This window comes from Panthera leo, chromosome E2 (assembly GCF_018350215.1).
Source record: "Panthera leo isolate Ple1 chromosome E2, P.leo_Ple1_pat1.1, whole genome shotgun sequence".
NCBI classification, from domain to species: domain Eukaryota; kingdom Metazoa; phylum Chordata; class Mammalia; order Carnivora; family Felidae; genus Panthera; species Panthera leo.
In genome coordinates, this window is record NC_056693.1 from 7,598,737 (window position 1) to 7,620,743 (window position 22,007).

The window sequence follows — 22,007 nt, forward strand, 5'->3', positions numbered from 1 at the left end:
TTTCCACTGGACAGCGCTGCTCAAGACCCCAGCTTTTCTCCCCTTGCTCCCTGACTGGCCTGTCTTCTCTCTCTTGTCCATGGCTCAGACGGGGTTGAAGAAGTTCCTGGAATACGTGCAGCTCGGGACGTCTGACAAGGTGGCAAGGCTGCTGGACAAGGGGCTGGACCCCAATTATCACGACTCGGATTCGGGAGGTAAGGAGGAGAACCAGGGGCTTTGGAAGAGGTGGGGAGCCGAGAAACGAGGCATAAGGGCTGCGCGTGACTGGCCTTTTCTGCCCCTCAGAGACCCCCCTGACGCTGGCAGCCCAGACCGAAGGCTCCGTAGAGGTGATTCGAACCCTGTGCCTGGGAGGGGCCCACATCGACTTCCGGGCCCGGGATGGCATGACCGCGCTGCACAAGGCCGCGTGTGCCCGTCACTGCCTGGCTCTCACGGTGAGGTGCCAGACCCCGGGGACCCGCCCCCAGACTCGGTGTCTCCCCCAGTACGCTGAAGCCAGTGAGCTAATTGCCCCAGACCCGTCCCCTCCTCCCCTTCATCTACCTTGACCCCACGAAGCCACCTGACCTCCACTTTGCTTCTCATCCCGCCTCCTGGATGTCCCCTGCCGCGTCCCCGTCCCCGTGGGGGTGCCACTTCTGCTCTTTCCTCAGACTCCTCTCCCTTTTCCATTTGTTCTTTCTCGAACCTCAGGTCTTTAGGTTTGTTAAAAATAGTCTCTCTTCGTGTCTCAAATACAAAGCCCCTTTCCATAGACTGACAAACACACAGTCCCCCCCCCCGCCCCCGCCCGTTGTCACTCCTCCAGTGGAACCCGAGACCCTCTGGTGACCCCCCGGGGATGCCCACCCTACAGCTGATTGTCACACAGACCTTTCCCCTCAAAGGGCCCCAGTGGATCATAATACCTATACTCTCCCGACACCCAGACCTTCTTGTACCCTCTGATCCAGCTCACCACCAGCCCTGCCTCAGTCTCCCCAAAGTGTAGACCCTCCTCTGCTCCTTAAAATACAGAGTGAGCTCCAGACACAGACCCCTCAACACACACCCTGCAAACACAGCCCCTCGCCCTGTTCAGTAACTAAAATGCACTTTCCCAGACGCACCGTATGCCCGCAAGATACATACATGGAGGGGGCTTACATGGTCTTATTTTAAACTCCTCTCCCTCTCTCCTCCCCCACCCCACCGCCGCCCGATGGCACGTGATTCCCTCTTCATACACAGGTCAGGATAGACCGCCCCCCGCAAAGACACATCGTTGTTGAGAAACACCCTAACTCACAGATGCTCCAGTTTAATGGACCCTCCCTTCCCTTTTCCAGCTCTTTCTTGAAGCGCCTAAATGCGGACACCAGCCACAAAGATCTGGCTTTATGCCCCTGGAATTGACAAACCCTCTATATGTACCCCCAGTGCACTCCCTTCCCCCCAAGACAGCTCCTGCTCTCACCCCGCACCCCCGGCCTCCAGACCCGTGCTGTCCAACCCAGTAGCCACTAGCCACACGGGGGCCGTTCGGATTTCAATGAACTACAATGAGCTAGGGCGAACGTGTCTGTTCCCCGGGCACCGTAGCACGCTCGAGCGCTCGGGAGCCCACATGGGGCCGTAGATCGCTTCCGTCACCGCAGAGGTTCTGGTGGACAGCGCGGCTGTGGGCTCTTCACGGGGCTGCTGCCAACACCTCCCTCTAAAGATGCTCAGCTCCACCGGCCGCTGTGCCCGGAGCTGTTACTCGAGTGAGACACCCCCCCCCCACCGCCCCCGCTGCCGCCCCAGCATGGCTGGCGCGGCTCACCTTGGTCCCAGCTAACCCTTTTTCCCAGGTCTCCCTCTGCGTCCCACTCTCGGGGATCCTGATCCTAACAACACCTCCTGCTTAGCCAGGGGTCCTCCTGCGTCCAGACTCTGTTCTCTCAGGTGGCCCCCCAACCATCTGGCTGCTGTGATGCACTGAGGCACCAGACTCCTTCAGTGGCTCATCCAAAGCCAGCCTCGGCGGGGTGGGGGGGGGGGGAAGGTTGGGCAGGACGTCAGAGTGGGAAGGTCCTCTGGAGGCATCTTCCCAGCCCCTTCATTGTTCCCTTCGTGGGAGAGGCCCTGAGAGGGGAAGGGCCAGGCTCAAGGTCAGACAAGGGCATTCGTGCAGACTCCCAAACCACCTTGGCCAGTGTGGGTCACCCGTGACTCCCTTCCCGACTGGCCCTTCAGAACAAACCAGTACTGCTAATGTGACCATTTTCTGTCTGGTCTCTCTCTTCAGGCACTCCTGGACCTTGGGGGCTCCCCCAACTACAAGGACCGCCGAGGCCTGACCCCTCTGTTCCATACGGCTATGGTGGGGGGCGACCCCCGCTGCTGCGAGCTGCTCCTGTACAACAGGGCCCAGCTGGGCATAGCTGATGAGAACGGCTGGCAGGAGATTCACCAGGTGCTCCAGACTCGGCCAGGAGGGGTTCGCGGTGTGTGCATGGGGGGGGCACCTGGGCCCTGATCGGGTCTGGTGCAAAGGGGATCCAGATGCTGGGGATCTAGATGCTGGGGTCCTCATAGAGTATGGGGGTGGGAGTAGCATGGGCCCCAAAGAGAAAAAGGTGAGGGAGTCAGCACCAGGGCCCTAAGAGGGCATGGGCTCAGGATTGGACATCTCGATCTCTGGCATGGGTGGGGGGTGGTCTCTTGAGCCTCTCAAGGAGCCTATCCAGACGCCTGGGTCTTGGAATGACTCATGAAGTTGATGGCCAGGGTCCCTGGGCGGAAACAGAGGAGGAAAGGAGAGGGGTTTCCTGGACTCAGGATCTAGACAGAGGCCATGGTTGGGAGAGTCTGATCCGGCCTCCTGGGTTTCCTGTCCTCCCCAGGCCTGCCAGCGAGGCCACTCTCAGCACCTGGAACACCTGCTCTTCTATGGGGCTGAGCCGGGAGCCCAGAATGCCTCGGGGAACACGGCCTTGCACATCTGCGCCCTCTACAATAAGGTCTGCTCTGGCAGAGCCCGCCCAGGCCCTCCTCCTGACTCTAGCCTCCCTGCCCTCTGTCCCTTCACTATTTCATTAATTCATCCATCTGTCCATCCATCCATTCATCCATTCATTCACTCATCCATTCATTCATTCGCTCAGCAGATACTTGCTGAGCACCTTCCCCATGTCAGGCCTAGAGCGGGATGCTGAGGACCAAGCAGTGAGTGAGACAGACGTTCCTGTCACAATCCAGAGTGTTCAGAGGGAGGTCCCAGGGAATGCAGGTCCCCGGGGGAGGCCAGATCTGGGCTCGGCCTTGGGCCTGGGGTGGAGGTGGCTCTCTGGAAAATGTGCCACCTGTGCTAAGAGAAGCGGGAGTGAGCCAAGTAGGAAGGCGAGAAAGGGTATTCTCGGCGGTGGGCACAGGTGGAGGGGAGAGAGCATCAGGAGGCACCTACTGTGTGCAGTGCGTGCAGGGGCCACCGCAGGGGACAGAGGAAGGGCCAGACCACAGCTCTGAGGGGGATGAGAGCATGTTGCGGGTTGTAGCAATTGGGGGCCGGGTGGACAGTCCCCACCTCAGGAGCCACGAGTGGAGGTGAGCAGTAAAGGGCCGGGAGGGGCCTCGTGTACCTGCCCCCTTGCGGCTGTGACCCCCACCCTCGGTGATCCTGGGTCAGCCCCCTCAGTCTTTCCACCTGTTGTAGGGGCTTCCTGCCCTCGGAGGGTTGCCTCGGGGACTTGGGAAGACGGGGCTTGGCGCACAGGTGCTGGTCTGTCAAGCCCTTCTTCCCCTCCTCCAGGAAGCCTTCCAAGACAGCGCCAGCCCCTTCTGCCGCATCAGAACTTGCAGTGCCGGGGACGTGGCAGGTAGCCACGTGCCGCCTTGTGGCAGCAAGCAGTCTGCTCTGCCGGGAGAGAACTCAGTGTTTGTCAAACCCGACCAATGCGGTGCTGTCACTGCCCCTCCCTGGTGGTTCCGTCTCTCCTGCTCCCTGACACCGGCCTTGAGCCCAGATTCCCTGACGGCACGGCTTATGTGCATGTCCCGTGGGCAGACCGGGGTCCCCCTGACAAGCGCCGTGCCCTCTCCAAGGCTCCGTCCTCTCCCTGAAATGGGGGTAGGGCGGCTGATTGAAGGCGATGAGACATCATGGACGTTAAGCGCTCGTCCCCAGAAGGCAACGCCATTGTCATTACCTCTCTCAGTCAGGATCCAGTCAGGAGACACAAACCGTACCATTCACTTGAACGGGGAAGATTCAGTGTAAAGAATTATAGGGCGGGAACAATTACTCTCAGGGGGTCGGATGAGCCAGTAATTTTCCCTCCTTGAGGTTTCCCTCCCTGTGAAATGGGTCGGTAACACCTACCGTACAAAGGATCACGTGGGTGAATGTTGTGCTTGCTCTTGGCAAGATGCCTAATGAATCAGCGCTTGACAGAGTTCTTCGTCTGCTTTTCTCCCCTTGTCTTCCCTCTCAGACTTTAAGCTTCGCCAGGGCCAGAGCTGGGTCTGACAGATTTCCTCCCTCCCTCCTCCCCCGGCCTCCTGACATGCCCGTCCCCCGTCCCCTGGTGGTGAAGGTCAGGTCCATGTTTAGGCTGGAAGCTCCTCAAGGGTAGGGGCTAAGTCTGCTCAGTCACTGTGTCCCAAGGCCCCGGACATAGTAGGGACTTTGTTGGATGAGTGAGTGAGTGAATGAATGAATTGCGAACCGGCCACCTTGAGTCTGCCCCAAGACAGCACCCTGCCCCCCTCAGAATATTCAACAGGTGTTGGCTCTGAGATAGACTGAATGACTCAGTGAATGAACGAATGGCTTGAACAAAGTAATTTGGAATGACTCTGCTCCCTTCATCCTCATACGTCCCGTGCATGTCTCTTGAGTCCCTACTGTGTGTCCAGACGTGGGATGAATCAGACACGGCATGACTCCCGGGCCGGGGCGGATCGGGGGACTTCGCGTGTGGCAAAGAGGCAGATGTGTAAAGGAGGAAGGGCAATACTGTAAGTATTGCAGGGGACAGAGGGACTGTAAGATAAGCGCCAGGACACCAGTAAATCGAGGTCGTCGAGGAGCAGGGTGGATTGCTGGTTGGGCTGCTGGGCGTGCTGTGGCCCCGTGCTAGGCAAGGGGGCAGTGGAGGCGGACAGACACGCGAAAACACATGTCAGTGGCGGAAATTAACAGTCTAGTTGGGACCGGCATGTCCACACTTGGACACACACACACACACACACACACACACAGAAAACTACCTGAGCTAACTTTGCTGGTTGAGTTGCATCTGGGGGAGCTGGAGAGAGGAGTCGAGCTGGGGGCCAGGTTGGGTTCATTCAGGCCGAGACAGAGGGTGAAGGACTTTAGCCGTCGTTGATTGAACAGCTCCAGCGGGCCGGGCACTAATCCAGCTGGTGGGTGCCACGGACAAAATCATGCACCTATAGAACTTACCATATGGTGGGGGAGAGATGCTAAGGAGACAGGTAAAAGAGAAACGTGATTTCAAGGAGACCGGGTTAGGAAGAAAATGAGCTAATACTGGCGTATAGTGGGCATCACATTGGTAAAAACGAATAAATCAAAATAAAACAGGGAATGTGATCGGCAGCTATTTTTGACGAGGTAGAAGGAGAAGCCCTCTCCGAAGAGGTGGCATTTGAGCAAAAACCTGAATGAAGCGAGAAAGTGAGCCATGTGGAAATCTAGGGGCAGAGAATTCCAAGCAGTGAGAGCGGCAGGTGCCAAGGCCCTGGGGCAGGAGCATGCCTGTCAGAGGAAGAAGGAGGCCAGTGTGACTGAAGTATAGGGAGCGAAGAAAGGTGGCAGAAGATGAAGTTGGCGAGGCTGGGGGTGCCAGGGCAGGCAGATCGGGTGGAGGGGGAGCCTCTAGGCCATGCCCAGGGCACTGGGTCTGATCCGAAGCGTGACAGGGTGTGATATGGTCGGCATCGGTAGGGAATTGGTCTGTATGTGGATGGCATTCCTACCCCCACTGCCCAGCCCTGGCCCCTGTTGTCCCCTTTCTTCTGAGTCCAGCAGAGTGTGTGAGAAGAGCAGAGACTCCAGAGTCAAACCTTCGTTCAGATCCAACCACTGATGGTCAACCGCTGTGTGACCTTGTGCTCCTTTTGATGCCTTAGTTTCCTCGTCTGTAAAATGGGGAAGTGCTGAGCACCTGGCGCGCAGCACAGGAAGCCCTCCGTGAGGTTTACATTGGTGGCTCTCAACTGGAACAGCCCGGTCCCCCAGGGGTCACTTAGCAATGTGTGCAGCCTTCCTTGGTTTTCACAGCCGGAGAGGAGAGTGCTACTGGCATCTAGCGACAGACCCCAGAGATGCCGCTAGACGTCCTACGATGCACAGGACAGCCGCCACTACGAAGATTCTTTTTTTGGCCCTAAATGTCAGTAGCGCTGAGGTCCAGAAACCCGGCTTTAGATTAGCGCCACCCGGTAGAAAACAACACGGGTCGTGTGTGTGTGTGTGTGTGTGTGTGTGTGTGATTTTAAGTATCCCAGGAGCTGCATTAAAAAAAGACAGGAAGGCAACAGGTAACGTGGATTTTTTGGCCCATTTTACTCAGCCCATGGTGTCCAAAATATTACCGTGTCAACTTGGAATCAATAGAAAAAGTATTAGAGACATTTGGATTTTTTTTCCCGTGCTATGTTCTTGCAGTGTGGGTTGTATTTTACAGACACAGCTCATCTCAGTTTGGACGGGACACATTTAAAGGGCTCTTGAGCCACCGGTAGTAAGTGACTGCTGTCCCGGGCAAGGCAGGTTTAGATCAGGCTGTTCCTGAAGTTCTTAGCACAGTGCCTGCGTCTGCTCCTGGTGACTTTAATGGTTTTCTTTCTTTTTTTCTCCCCCCTACCCCGTGCCACCGGCCGGCCGTCGCCCACAGGAGACCTGTGCTAGGATCCTCCTCTATCGAGGAGCTAACAAGGATGTGAAGAATAACAATGGACAGACCCCCTTCCAGGTCTGGAGCTGTCGGGGCTGGTGGGGGGCACAGAGAAGACAGGGGGTGAGGAAGGCAGGCAGGTAGGAGTGCTGGCTGAGAGGCTGGCGGTCCGGGAGAGGACGGAGGGCGCAGTTGCGGGGGTCCAGGTTTGAGAGGGGCAGGGGCGGGGGGTGGTGTGTGTGCAGCTGGCCGGGGACCTCACAGTGCTTCCCGCCCTCTGCCTGGGCCACCCCACCTCCCTCCAGGTGGCTGTGATCGCTGGGAATTTTGAACTGGGGGAGCTGATCCGAAACCATCGAGAACAGGATGTGGGTGAGCGAGAGGGAGGTGGGGCTGAGGGGAGAACCTAGTGTACTTGGGGGTGCATGGGGGGACTGGGGGGCCAGCAGACTGTGAGCGTCTGAGTAGTAGTGAGAGGGGTGATTCCAGACCTCCAGTCTTACATCTTTCTCCCTTCATGCCTCTCCCCCATCATTCCTTGCCTGCACACCCCCTCCGCCTGCCTGTCTCCCCTGCCCCTTCTGCCTCCTGCCACTGTGCCCTCTCAGTGCCCTTCCAGGAGTCCCCCAAGTACGCAGCCCGGCGACGGGGACCCCCAGGCGCAGGGCTGACAGTGCCCCCGGCACTGCTTCGGGCCAACAGTGATACCAGCATGGCCCTGCCTGACTGGATGGTGTTTGCCGCCCCGGGGACCTCGTCCTCTGGGGCCCCCGGCCCTACCTCAGGGCCCCAGGGTCAGTCGCAGCCCTCGGCCCCCAGCACCAAGCTCAGCAGTGGGACCCTCCGAAGTGCCAGCAGCCCCCGGGGCGCCCGGGCCCGCTCCCCATCCCGTGGGAGGCACCCTGAAGAGGCCAAGAGGCAGCCCCGTGGACGGCCCAGGTAGGGGAAGGCTCAGCCCTGGTCCCACTGACCCCAACCCAACCGGATCCCATCCTCGGAGCCACACTTCCCCCCCCCCCCAGGCTGGCCCCCCCCAACCACCCAAGTCCCTGGTCCCACCCTCAGGCCTCCAAATCCCTCTCCGGACCCCTGAGGAAGGGAGGGGGAGGAAGCCACAATCTTGCACCTGTCCCCAAATGGAACAGTTTAGCCAAGCAACTGCTCAATGCCAGGGGCTGGGGGAAGGGAACCCAATAGAATGTTGGTTCCAGCCCCTGAAGACAGACAGACAGACAGACAGGGCAAGGTGAGAAGAAGCCACACAGGGTGGGGGTGGGCAAGGGGCTTGGGGGAAGGTGTTTGAGCTTGGAGATGGGCCAGAGGAGGGGAGGGGGGGCAGAGGAGCCACTCGGGGTAGAGGGGAGGATGGCAGGGGACTTTCCGGGGTAGAGAGGCCAGGCTGGCTGGAGGAGGGTGACAAGGGGGATGTGGCCGGCCAGTGTGTCCCAAGGACACAGGAGAGCGAAAACTCATGGCGGGCTGCGCACGGCGGGCAGAGAGTTGGACCCGCACCAGGAGGAAGCTGGGAGTCGCTGAAGGCTCGTGAGCGAGCTGAGGGATGACACATTCAGAGCCCCGCTTCAGGAAGCTGAATCAGGCACGGCGTGCAGGACCGTGGGAGGGGCAGAGCCGGAAGCCAGGAGGAGGCAGAGGAGGGGCCCAGGGGGCAGCAGTGGGCAGGCAGAGGGAGCCCCCAAATGCCCTCTTCCCCCAAGGATGCCAGAGCTGGGAAACCCACGCCCCCACTCTATGCTCCATCCTCCACCCCCATGGGCCCCTGTTCTCCCAGAGGCTCCCCCTCCCTCCACTCTCCCCTGCCTCTCACACCCTCTGTGTATGCAGCTCCAGCGGGACGCCCAGGGAAGGGCCTGCAGGGGGCACAGGGGGCTCAGGGGGCCCTGGGGGCTCCCTGGGCAGTCGCGGGAGGCGCAGGAAGCTCTACTCGGCGGTACCCGGACGCTCCTTCATGGCCGTGAAGTCCTACCAGGCCCAAGCGGAGGGGGAGATCTCCCTGAGCAAGGGCGAGAAGATCAAAGGTAACAGGGCAGGGCCGGGCCAGGCTGGGGGGCGGGGGTCGGCAGGTGAGCTAATCCCTCAAGGACGGGAAGGCCGAGCACGAACAGTTCTCCAGGGCCTAGAATTTCCAATGCTCTGGAGACCTCAGAGAGCCCCTAGACACCCCTTACACTCTGGAGGAGCATGATGGGTAGCTGCAGCGATCCTGTCCCTCGGGAGGAGGTGTCGAGGCAAAAGAGTGGAAACTAGCATTTGGGGGACACTGACGCCACACCAGGCCCTGTGGGAGTGCTCCCCTCGCAGGAGCAGCCTTTTGGAAGCGTGTCAGGAGCCCATCTTCTAGTTGAAGGGACAGAGCCTCACACAGGGGCAGCGACTTGCCCCGGGGTCTGAGCCCACGGTCTTCCCTGCCACCCGGTGTGAAGCGTGGAGGCCAAGCCACCTTGGCCGCACCTCCTGCCCCCACCAGGTGCTCTCCTCCGAGAACCAGGGTGGGACCCGCTTCAAGGGGCTCTAATGAGACAGGTGTTCGAAGCCTGGCCCGTGCGGGGGGCCGGTGCTCCCTGAGCGGCGGCTGCTGTTACTGGGGTTTGCCTCTCTTTGGTTTTCCTGTCTTCTTCTGGAAAATGGTGCCAGCAGCCCTCACATGCAGACTTCTCAGGGCTGTTGACGTGTGTTCTTGGATAGAATGAAGCTTGGAAACAGGAAGCAAGCAGACGCGGCGGTTAATGCAAGGCGGGGGAGCGATCCTTTGCCGACTCCAGGCTACAGAAGAACTGAGTAGTGTAGCGGGTGGGGGGCCAAGCTGCCTGAGTTCAAATCTTGGCTCCACCACCACGTTCCAGCTGGGCGCCCTCAGACAAGTGCCTGCTCTGGGCCTCAGTTTCTTCATCCGTGCAAGGGGACCCTGGGGAGGATTTTAAAAAGTCAGTTCCCTTAAGGCACCCAGGACACTGATTCGCACATAGTCAGCACCAGTTGTCATTATGCTAAGTGGGTCCCCACTGCAGGAGCTTAGAGAGGAGAGAGAGAGACAGACAGACAGACAGACAGACCCCGGCTGCCCATGAAAGCTGGGGCGGGAGGGGTCCTCCCACGGGAGACAGGGTTCGAGTGGGGACTTGAAAGGTGTGCAGGGATGGGAGCATCAGGTCGATTGTGTATCGGTATCTGTTTTGCAGCATCTCTTGCCTTGCCTGAAGGCAAGGTCACATGTCACTGAGCTTTGAGTTGCCAGGACCCAGTTGGATGACCCAGCACACAGGAGGCCTCAGTGCACATGCGCTGAGTGAGTGAATGAGTGCATGAATGGATGGCCAGATGCAGGGGCTAACTGTGGGGGCAGTGCCTCCAGAAGCAGGTGCCTGGAAGTGTGTGTGTGTGTGTGTGTGTGTGTGTGTGTGTGTGCGCGCGCGCGCATACTCATGCGCAGAGGGTCAGGTCTGTGCTTTGAGACAGAGTTTGAAAGAAGAAAGGGAAGCTAAGGTCAGAGGGGAGACAACTTCCATGCCTTCTATGCGCTGTATCTTCCGCGTTTCTTTCTGAAATTCGAGCCCAGTACTTCTGTACACGGCCCTGTTTTTGTATCCTTCCACTTCCTTGAAGACACTGAATTGCTTCACAGGGGGCCAAATCCACAGTGCCCCTGAGCTCCTCCACAGCCCGATGAGGTAGCAGGCTCCTTTGGCCCTCAGTGCCTTAGCCGGGCCTGCAAGCCCCTCCCCCCCATCCGGTCTCTTTCCTCCACCCACAGGGCACCAGAGACTTCATTGTTCTCTCCATTCCTCGAATGCCTAAGCCCCTTTCCACACCAGGCTCTTTGCACACACCCGTTCCTTCTGCCAGGAAAACCTCCCCTTCCTCTCTTTGCTTCTTCTCCTCCTAGGATCCTTCCGGTCTCAGTCTGCATCGCATGTCCCCTGGGACATCACCCTGGCACCTCTTTGCCCTTTGCACCTCGACTTTATATACCCCCATGTGGCCTTTCTTCGGAAACCCTGTCCTTTTCCCCTAAAGTGCTGACCTTAATTTTCAATCACGCAGTCACTTACGGAGCTACGCCTCTAACAGCTGCCAGCAGGGAAGATCCATGAAGGCAAGAATCACATTTGTTGTGTCCATGAGCCCTCTACCCGGCGTCTAGCCTGGGGCCTGACTCACGACCAGCACTAAATAAAATATTTGTTCAGTGACCGAACAATTGATTCCACGACCACCCAGCCGGTCACTGGAGAGCTAGCCAAGAACCCAGACCCCTCGTCACCCCATCTCCCGCTCTCTTCCATGACCTTGAGTGTCTCCTCGATTTGGTTTCCCCAGATTCCCCCTCCGAGGGTGGCAGTGTTTAAGCCGGGGGAAAGCATCAGATGGCCCCAGCCCAAATCCTAGCGTGGCTTACGCCATCTCTGGGCAGGGGGCTCTTCTGCGTTCGTGTCTGTAAAATGGGAAATCAGTTGTTGCCTCCCCAGGTAGGTGCAAGGAGTGAGTGAGGGAAGTATGTGAAGGGACGAGTGGAGACAGAGCAAATGACCTGGGCTCCCTGAGCCTCAGATTCCCCACCGGTAAAATGGGGAGAGTAAAAGTGTCCCTTCTTAGGGCTCTGGCCACGAGTGAGAATTCGATAACCATTAGCTGTCCCTGATGCCCAGCTTTGCATTTCAGCACCCGGCACGGCCACAGCAGACGCCGAGCAGGTAGTCAGGACACGTGTTCTATGGCTAAGAGATGAGGCCGGCAGGAAAGGGCTGTCAGGTACAGGTGGCGGAGAGAAAGAGGGGATTCCAATCTCTCCTCCCTTCCGGAGCCAGGGGAAGCAAAGAGAGGCAGAGGGAAGGGTCTGGGAGCAAATGACAGAGGTTTGAGTGGCAAGGAGACGGCGGCCGGTGGCAGAGGGCACTGATAAGAATGCCAAAGGGTTTAGGGAGTCTAGGAGGGTTTAGGAAAATTACAGAACAATCAAGCTGTCCCTGGCTACCAGGGGAGATGAGGGCTCTTTGTGAATGTGTCCATAACCCGTGAGGACCGTGTCACCAGACCCAGCCCTTTTTCCAGTGCATCCTCATGTCCCCATTGGATTCAGAAGCTAGAAAGCAGGAGCGATATGGTTTGGTTCCCCCCGCCAGCTCCCTCATCCCTTCCTTGGGCATTTTTTAAGGATGCTCTTGGGCCAGGCCCTGTGCTAGGCGCCGGGCACTGTGGAAAGGCTGTGCATCGGGTACGTTGGGGGTGGGGGGCAACATGGAAACGTGGAAATGTTTCTGTGTCCCTGCTCCCCATCCAGTGCTTAGCATCGGGGAAGGAGGCTTCTGGGAAGGCCAGGTCAAAGGTCGCATTGGCTGGTTCCCCTCTGACTGCCTGGAAGAGGTGGCAAACCGCTCCCAGGAGGGAAAGCAAGGTAACGAAGACTTGCCAGTTGTCCCCAGTGCATCCTAGGGTTCTCATGTCCCTTCCTTTCCCCCTCCCGATGGGGGTGGGGCACTGGGAGGTAGATGGGACAGCTTGGGCCAGGACCCCCAGGGGTGGGCTCATGGTTTCCAGAGCGAGGGTCCAAGGTCGTCCCTTGTCCCCCTGCAGAAAGCCGCAGTGACAAGGCAAAGAGACTCTTCCGGCATTATACCGTGGGCTCCTACGACAGCTTTGATGCCCCAAGGTAAATGTCCTACACCCTCGGGTGCCCCTCACCCCAAGCTCCCTTCATATTCCACCTTTAAATATTTCCACCACCTCTAAGCCTCCTTCCTGCTCCCTCTAAAGTTTGATCCAGAGGTGGGAGAAGGCAGAGGTAGCTTCAGACCACAAGCCCAGTCCCAAACCATCCTGGGCAGCCACTGAGACTGCCCAGTTTTGGGGTAGCCTGAGACCAGTGGGGTGGACAGCTGAGGATGGGGAAGCTCGTGTGTGTGGCTGGCTGGAGGCCTTTGTCTCCTTCATGTGCCCCATCTTTATGTGCAGCACAGGTGTGTACATCCCATGCCTCGCACCGGCGTGGGGAGGGGGGCGGGCAGAGCTGGGCCAGGAGGGGTGGGGGTGGAGAGACGGGCACACTGACACCTTTCCCCTCCCTGGCTGCTGGCTGACTTGCTTCAGAAGCTTGATGGATGGGATTGGCCCAGGGAGGTGAGAGGGGAGGGGAAGGGGGGGCACGGGGTCAGGAATGGGAAGAAAGGGGTGCCTGGGGATGTATGGACTTGTGTGTGCACGACCAGAGTTGGTTTCCCTGTGCGTGAACATCTTACACAGGCGAGCGTCCTTGTACGGATTCTCCGAGTGTGTTCTTGCCCATGTGTCTCTGTAGGTGCGCATGACACGTGTCTGTGTGCATGGGTGGCTCAAGAGGCCCCTAGACGTATAGCCCTGTGTATATACATGCCCATGACGGTGAAAGGATCTGTCCCAGTCTGTGTAGATGGGTGCTTTGTGGCTTTCATTTACGGGCACACGATTGAGGCTAATCGTGCAGCTGCCTCTGCACATCTGTGTTTCCCTGAATCTGTGTGTCTGAGAACGAGGGCAAGTGTTTCCGGGGATGTCAGTGTGTCTGCTTACCTTGTATGGACAGGTGGGTTTCTGCACACGTCTCTGTCTCTTTCTCTGCATGTCACTGTGCGTGCGTGTCAGCCCATAAAATCGTGTGCATGCATTTGCATCTGTCCGATTGATCTGGAATTGAGGACCTGGGGCATTGGGGGAGGGGAGGGCAGAAGAGGGGAGGATTCCAGGCCTTGGGCTTCCAGAAGGGCAAGACTGTGGGGGAGGGATGGTCATAATTGGGTGTCTGAAAGATGACACCCTCCCCCACCACTCCCCCCATCCAGGGAAGGGTCTCCTTGTTTGTAGCATCCTTCCATTAAATGTGTCCAAACCTATGTGTCTGTGTTCTGGCCAGTGGGGACGGGCAGGGGGGGAAGGGGGGGACAAGATGGGGAGAGAGGGTGGGGCTGGGGTGCCACCCTGCGCCCGGAGTGTCTGAGGCGCTTGACCATTGTGTGTGTTCACCTGGCACGTCTCTGGCTCTGGGCACCGGGTGAGTATCGAGGTCCCCCCACCCCAAATCTCCCTATCAGCCTCTGCCTCCTGTCTCTGACAGTGTCTCTCTGGGTCTCTCCTTGGCCTCGGTCTGGGAGTCGCTTGCTCTACCAGCTGGATGGGGGGGTGGCCCCTCTTACCCTCAGCTTCTTCCTTCTCCTTTCCCTAGCTCTGTCCTGTCAACTTCATTCCCTCCCCTTCTCTCCTCTTTGTGCCCACTGGCATGTGCTGCTCTGTGTGGTGTGTCTGAGGCTCTTCCCCTTTGGCCTCCCCGCTGCTCTCCCTGACCCTGTCTGAGGTGGGTGCCCTGTGTTGTGTGCCCTGCATCCCTGCTGGAACTGTAAGGTCCTGGCCTGTGCCACCCTCTCTCCTCTCCTTGGGAGCCTACGGTCTCTCCTCTCTTGAGTGAGCTCTGGTGTGTGTATGTCCCTCTCCTGAGCTTCTTTGGGGGAGGGGCGTCTCTCACTGCTCTGGGGCCCAGTCTCAATGTTTCTAGCCTTCCCTTCCTGGCCCTTCCACACTGTGTTGGGGTGCGTTATGCGTCGGTCTGCGATGGGGGGCGGGGGAGGGGGCTGTGCGTCCCCTCCTGGGGCCTCTCTCACCGTGGTATCCCTGCCTGGGAAGTGGGGCTCTGTTCGCGCGTCCCCGCACGCGGTCGCGAGGCATCTTGTATGGTGTTGTGCGTCTCTCTCCGCTCTCCCTCGCTCTGCACCTGCGCGGGAGGGCCCTGGAGGGGGGAGGGGGTTAAGGGGGGGGGCCCAGACCGGAAGTGCCTCCCCCTTCTCCTCCCCCCCCCCCGCGCCTCGCCCCTCCCCCTTCTCCCGCCAAGGGGGCCCCCGCGTTCCCCTCCCGGCCCCCTCCCCCCCTGCCCGGCCCCCTCCGCCGCCCGGCGCAGGACGCCAAGGGGTTAAAGCCTCGCGCCCGGCGCCCGCCTCCGGAGCTGTCCGCGGTGCTGAAGCCGGCGCCGTCCGCGGTCCTCGCGCTCCCGCCGCGGCCCGACCCCGCGCCCCGCGCCCCCGCGCCCCCCGGCATGTGAGCCCCCGGCCCTGCCCTCCCTCCCGCGGGAGGGTGCGCGCCCCCTCCCCCTCCCCCCTCCCGGCGCGGGTCAGCATGAGGCGGGGCCTGGGGGCCCGGACACGGGGGTTCGGCCGAGCGGGGACGGGGACGCGGCGGCGGCGGCGGCGGCGGGGGCGGCCGGCACCGGGACCGGGGCCGGGGCCGGGGCCGCGGCGGCGATGGCTTTGTCTGCGGTCGGCGGCGGCGGGGGTCTCGGGGGCGGCCCCGGTGGGGGCTCCCTGCCGCAGCCGCCCCCCGCGCTCTCCTCCAGCTGGCCGGCCCTGGGGCCCCGGCGGCGCAGCGTCTGGTACATCTACAGGTAACGAAGCGCGCCGCCCCTTTTCTCCCCGGCAGGCTGGGAGGCCCCGGCCCGGCCCGCTGTGACGACCCTCCCCCCCGCCGCTAATCCCCCAGCCTTGGGACTCCTCCCCGCCCCCCCCCCCCAAGCCGCCCCTCTTCCAGCCCCTCTCCCCTCACCTTCTCTCAGTGATAAACCGTTTTGGACCCCTCTTCTCAATCCTTCTCCCATCCCCGTCCCTGGGCCTCTCTCCCCGAGCCCCCCCACCACACACACGCATACATTCCTCAGCCCCCTTCCAGGCCCTTCCAGGCCCCCTTGTCTCTTCCTCCACAGTCTTGCCCCCAGTCAGACCCTCCAAACGGACCCCACTCGGGGATTTCGAACCCACTACCTCTTCCTGCCCCCCTCACCGCCCCCATTCTGTGGAGCGCTCCCCCTCAGGCACCTACATTCCAGGCCCCTATTCCTCTGATCCCCATCTCCCCACACCCCTTTGCAGAGTTGGCAAGTCCCCCCATTCATACCCCTCTCTCCCATTCACAGTCATCCCCCCCATCACACACACATCCCACCCCCGGCCTCCCCTCCCCTCCCCTCCTCTTTTTCCGCTGCGTGTCACTGTGCGACTGTGCATGTGTCAGTGTGGCTGTGTCGATGTGCGTGCGTGTGTGACTGCCTGCAGCCGTGTGCGCACGCGTGTGTGTATGTGTGTGTGTGAGAGAGAAAGAGAGAGTGAGAGAGAGAGATGGAGAGATGGTGGGCTCCCAGCCCCCCACCACAGCTGTGTCCATCTGTGTGTCCCTGCTTGACGGTGTCTGTCTCTGTGTGCAATTTGGAGCGATAGAGAGGCTGTCTGGGGACTGTGTGTGTGTGTGTGTGTGTGTGTGTGTGTGTGATGGAGTGGGCCTGTCCCAGGGACTGCGGCTGTGTTTCCCAATACCTCCCCTCTCATGCCAGGCCTGTCCCCTCCCCCACAGGCCCCCCTTTTCTACACTCTCCATGTGTCTCTGTCCCCATGTGCCCCTCTCCCTGCCTCCCGGGGGTCTGTGCCTGTGTGGGGCAGGTGTGCTGAGCCCCGGCCGGGCTTCTGCACCGGGGAGCTGCATCTGCTTGTGTGTGCTACTTCTCAGCACGGGAAGGGGCTGCTTCCCCGCGCGCGCGGGGGGCCTCTGTGCAGGCCATGGAGAGACGCTTGGAGCCGGGGACATGGGGAGGGGCCCAGTACCCGAGGGGGTGCCTTGTACGGCGGCAAGCTCTGGGCTGTGGGATCCTGGGTGTGTGAGAGGCACCTCTGGGGTGGGGGTGGGGGGAGTGGATGCTGCTGCGGTCTCTGTGTGTGGGATCCGGAGAACAAGAGCTGGCCGCTGGGCTCCAGAGGCCACTCTGGGGTGGCCGAGGGATGGCCTGGGGGGGAGCACTGTGCGTGCTCCTGCAGGGCAGGTAGTCAGTCAGCAGTAGGAGCGCGGATGGGGCTTCGCGTGGGTAGCGAGTACTGGGGCAGGGGTGGGGGCAGGGGGTCTCCGTCGGAGGGTGGCCGAGGAGAATGGAACAGGGGAGAGTGGGGGACCCTGAAGTTGGGGGGAACAGGGGTGCTGGAGCAGAGAGGGTGCGTGGGGTGTGTGGGGAAATGGGGTGAAGAGGGAAAGGCAGGATCTGTGAGGAGGGTTTGGGGGTGGGGATCCAAGGCGGCACAGGGAGAGCACGGAGAGGATGCAGGGAATACAAATGAAATGCAGGTGCAAGTACCAGGAGGCGGAAGGGTGTGTGAGGAAGTGAGTTGAGGGTGCAGAAGTGGGAAGAGGCTTCCACGGATGAGAATGCGGGGGACTCGGGAGTATGGGAGGGACCTGGGGTGCTGTAGGGGACACGGTGGGGTTGCCTACTGAAGCGTGAGAAGACCTGGGAAGGGTGAGGCCAAGGGAGGGGGAGGGAGGTCCCGGAGGTCTGCGGAGGACCCTTTGGGGAAGGGGCTGGCGGGTGTGCAGAGGCCAAGTCGAGGTGGAGGGGTGGCCCCGTGGCGTGTGATGAGGGCTGACAGAAGCGAGAGCTAATGAGGGGGGGCTGGGACAACGTGAAGCTTTCAGATGGCGTGGAGGAGCAGGGGGCGAGGTGCAGAGGGGTGAAGGGGCACCCACAGGAGCCGAGGATGGGGGACATTGAGCCGAGGGAAACTGTCGGGGCAACAGGACAGTTGGAAGGCTGGAGGAGGACGCGGTGGCATGGGGGAAACATCACGGTGGCCGGAGACTGGGTGAGAAAGTCACGGGAGTGGGGACAGAAAGGAGCACATACCGGATGGGGACGCTTGAGAGGGAGGGACAGAGGTGGCCTTGTGACGATCTGAGGGGGTTTGGACATCGCTGGGGTGTATGGGTTGCCTGTGAGGAATTCAGATCTTGGCTCTGACCCTTTTCCAGCTGGTGTGGTCTCGAGCATGTACTTCCCCGTGCCTCAGTTTCCTCGTTGATAAAATGGGAACAGTAACAGCCACCCCCTCCCAGGGGTGTTGTGAGGCAATGTGAATAAATAAATGCAAAATGCACGCAACGGCATCTGGCATTCAGCAATGGGTCACTGAATGTCACTCATTGCCGTGCTACTGGCATAGCCTGGGATACGTTTCAGGCACTGAATGGGGGCGGGGCGGGGGGAAGCTCATGGCCAATTTGGGGCAGATGTATGTGTGTGGAGGTATCTGAGTGCAGTCGAGTGGGGATGTTATACCTGCATTTACCCAGGTGTTTCCTTCTGTGTTTTTGAAGATTCCTCACCGCGTGACCTTAGGCAAGTTACTTGACCTTTCTGTGCCGCTCTTTCCTTACCCATAAAGTGGAAATAGCACTTATGCCTACCTCAGAGGCTGGCTGTGAGAGACACTTGAGTTATTTAGCTGTGAAGGGTTTCAGATACTGACTTGCACATGGCCAGTGTTTCTTCCTGGGATATGATGGATATGGGAGTTTTATTGAATCACATTGGGGGCTGGGGGGTTTGAGGAAGGCTTATGTCTGGAGTGGGAGGATAACGTGGGGGTAAAAGAGGGATGCCAGGGGCCGGGGAGAGGTGTGGGAGATGTAGGGGTTGGTAGCAGGAACGGAAGGAGAAACGGCTGCCAGCGAGGGATGAAGGATGGGCACTGGTGGCTGCTGGGGACCTGGAGATCCGGAGCGGATATGGACATAGCAAGGGCAGAAGGGCTCCGTGGAATCTGTCGGGCAGGGACGGCGGTGGGCGTCCCAGAGAGCAAGGGAGCCCCAACCTCTGAACCAATTTCTGTGGGCCTTGGCCTCGGCCCCTTCCTTCTGCCTCCCGTCTCTTCCCCTCTCCTCCCTCACTCCTCCGAAACCCCGTCCCTCCGCTCTCCCCACACCCCTTCCACCCTGCTACAAGGGCGACCTATCCCTGGCTTGAAGAGAAGATCAAGGAGACCTGATAGGTAGGGTGTGGCGCGTTTAATGGACCGTGGTGAACCTGGAGCGAGAGCGGTTGCTAGGCGTGTCTGCGTGTGCACACGCATGTGCAGAACGCTGTCTCTGTGGTCCAGATGTATGGATGTGGCAGCGACAGTGGAGGTCGTGGGGTCATGAGAGCGCACAGGGCTGCCGGTGTGGCGGGGGACGGTGCCGAAATACAGTAGGAGCACAGTGGGTATTATTGGCGTGTGCTGGGATGTGTTCAGGGGGCGGGTTATGGGAATATACTGAGATCCAAGTGAGGGGGAGTTATTATTGGAGCATACTGGGATGTGTGGGGGTGTTACCGAAACCTACTGGAGTATGCGTGGAGGGCTGTTTTGCCGAATCCGTGAGACTCGGTGATTAAAGTGCGCGGGGAGCACGCTTATTGCTGGAGTGTGTTAGGGCTGGTGGATATTATTGGGATATACTGAGGGGTCTGCGTCTGTGCTGGAAGGGTCTCAGACGTGACCACAGGCCGCCCGGGGTGCAGCGGGGCGTGCGTTCTGGCGGACTGAGGGTGTTCCTGGGGCTGCCGAGGGGAGCGGGGCTGGATCAGGGTGCTTGGGTATTTCCGCTGTATACTGGGGTTCCTGGAACGGAATGGATATGTCATCTTGAGGCGCGCAGTGGTGATGTCAAGGCTTTGGGGCTGTTATCTGAGCGAGCCCAGGCAGGGGTTGAGATTCGTGGAATATGTTTGGGTTTCATTGAACTCTCCTGGGTACGTGACCATTACCTAAATGTGCTGACAGGCTTTGGTGGCGGTAGGGGACTATCCGCGTATTCACGGGTCGTTTGCATTTGCATTTTACTGGAATCTATCCAGCGCGTGAAGGAGACGCATTTGAGGTAGACCAGGGAACAGAGAAGTCACTGCTGTGCGCTAGAACTTTCTCCAGTGATAGAAATGCTCTGTATCTGCACTGTCCCGCATGGTAACCACTGGCCACATGTGGCTACTGGGCACTTTGAAACGTGGCCAGTGAGACTGAGGAACTGAATTTCCCTGTTTGATCTTTATCTATTTTTAAATTTGTTTAAGTGTTTTTTTATTTATTTGGAGAGAGGGAGGGCGCGAGCGGGGGGTAGGGGCAGAGGGAGAGAGAATACCAGGCAGGCTCCACACGGTCAGTGCGGAGCCTAACGTGGGGGCTCGATCTCCCGGACCGTGAGATCGTGAGCTGAGCCGAAATCAAGAGTCAGACGCTTAACCTCCTGAACCACCCAGGTCCCCTCTCAATTTAATTTTTAATCACTTTGCGTATAAATAGCCACATACGTGTAGCAGCCACCATATTGCGCCATGCTGAATAAGCAATGATACAATGTGCCTGGGTACCTGGGGAGGTGTTACTGTAGGATATATATAGTCAAGGAGTTGGGAGGGGTATCATGGAAGTACACGTGTCCTCTGGACCTAGTAACTCGACCAAAGGCATTGAAAGAATCCTACCCAGCATGATGACTATGTGCCCGGCACTGTGCTTCTTAACTATTTTGGTACTGAACCCCACAGCGACCTCGTCTGGTAGGGCCTTTTATTGTCTCACATGGTAGACAAGGAAACTGAGGCCCAAAAGGTTAAAGTCTTGGGCTCAAGGTCACCGACAGGAAGTGGCTAGCAGGAGCTCAAAGCGGGCTGTCTGGTGATCCGGCGGCTTACCTCCCTGTCCCTCACGCTGTGCCGGCACACAGTGGGCTTGGTAGCCGCTTGCTGAATGGATGGGTGGATGGAGGCATGGATGGATGAATGAGGAAAGGCTGAGTGGGAGAGCAAGCAGCCCGGGCTCTGAGGGGGAGGCCTGTCAGGGCTGCTGCAAGCAAACACTAGCGGAGTGGGTGAGGAAGATCCTCGGAGGGCGGGGGGGTGGGGGATGAATGGTTCTGGAGCAGGGGCTCAGGTCACCGGGTTGCTGATGGAGCACAGACTCCGTGTCTCATAATCCCTTCTCCACCCCACCCCCCCCACCCCACCCCCCTCGCCAGCGATTACATCATTAAGGAGAAGACAGTCTTGCTGCAGAAGAAGGACAGTGAGGGGTTTGGGTTCGTGCTCCGGGGGGCCAAGGGTGAGTGCCGGCCGGGGAGGAGATGGGAGAAGGGCTCTCCGACCCAGGGGGATGGACAGGGGAAGGGACCCCAGCCCACCCACCACCCCACCCCAGGGTGCCGGTCCTTCAGCTACGATGAGGCCTCTGTGACTTGGGTCTGAGCCCCATCCCCTGCTCGGCCTCTCCACCCCCTCCCCTCCGACCCCGCCGGCTCCTCCCCATCTGCAGCGCAGACCCCCATCGAGGAGTTCACCCCCACCCCGGCCTTCCCGGCGCTGCAGTATCTGGAGTCCGTGGATGAGGGTGGCGTGGCATGGCGAGCTGGACTGCGGATGGGAGACTTCCTCATCGAGGTGAGTCCTGACCCCCGGCCCCAGGGGCCTTCCCAAGTGCCAGCCTCAGCACACCTTGCACAGATACTGCTTCCCCCTCCCCCACGCCAGGAACCCTGGCGACGAATCCCCAGGCCCCTCCTGATTCACACCAGGATCTGGCTGCCCAAATGTAGACTCTTTTTGCACCAGGCCTCCCAGCCCCCCAGCCCGCACCCCAGCCAGCCTCCTCTTTCTCCAGGGGTTCCTTCTGAAGGCCTCTCTGAAGCATCTCAAAAGAAAACAGAGCTGTCCCCCGGTGCACGCGCGCGCGTGCGCGCACACACACACACACACACACACACACACACACATTGCAAGGGGGGGGACAAGGAGGGAGAGAAAGGTGAATCGGGTGAGCCCAGCCCCTTAACCCTGGGGCCAGGAAAATTAGGGCCTTGTAAGGGAAGGGGTGGGGGGGAGGGTCAAGGGGAGGGAGGAATGACCAACAGTGCTGTAAAGCGGGCAAAGCAGGAGGTCACTCAGCTGGGGACTCTGAAGCTGAAAGCATCCCTCGCCTCACCTACTCTGTGTGGTTTGGGGGCATCTGTGCCACAGGTGAACGGGCAGAATGTGGTGAAGGTCGGCCACCGACAGGTGGTGAACATGATCCGCCAAGGGGGCAACACGCTGATGGTCAAGGTGGTGATGGTCACCAGGCACCCGGACATGGATGAGGCTGTCCATAAGAAAGGTGCTTCTCCTCCTCATTTGCGTGGCCAGACCTGGGCACCCCACTGCCACCAGACTAAGGTCCTCAGAAGCACTAATGGCTTAATGGTCCCCACCACTGGCCTTCCCTTCCCCAGGGCTGCTTGTTTGTGACCTTTCTGGGGAGA

At 59.7% G+C, this 22,007-nt stretch overlaps 1 protein-coding gene across 1 annotated transcript in view; it reads left to right on the top strand.

Annotated features, from left to right (window-relative positions):
• SHANK1 (SH3 and multiple ankyrin repeat domains 1) overlaps nt 1-22,007 on the top strand; it is a 40,695-nt gene that overhangs the window by 2,232 nt on the left and 16,456 nt on the right. The window contains exons 4-17 of the mRNA XM_042918684.1: nt 89-197; nt 289-440; nt 2,276-2,443; nt 2,874-2,990; nt 6,891-6,968; nt 7,196-7,262; nt 7,499-7,829; nt 8,733-8,926; nt 12,187-12,300; nt 12,480-12,555; nt 12,996-13,022; nt 20,733-20,815; nt 21,026-21,150; nt 21,727-21,862. Coding sequence (XP_042774618.1) covers nt 89-197; nt 289-440; nt 2,276-2,443; nt 2,874-2,990; nt 6,891-6,968; nt 7,196-7,262; nt 7,499-7,829; nt 8,733-8,926; nt 12,187-12,300; nt 12,480-12,555; nt 12,996-13,022; nt 20,733-20,815; nt 21,026-21,150; nt 21,727-21,862 — 1,777 coding nt within the window. The remainder of the gene's footprint in view (nt 1-88; nt 198-288; nt 441-2,275; nt 2,444-2,873; nt 2,991-6,890; nt 6,969-7,195; nt 7,263-7,498; nt 7,830-8,732; nt 8,927-12,186; nt 12,301-12,479; nt 12,556-12,995; nt 13,023-20,732; nt 20,816-21,025; nt 21,151-21,726; nt 21,863-22,007) is intronic.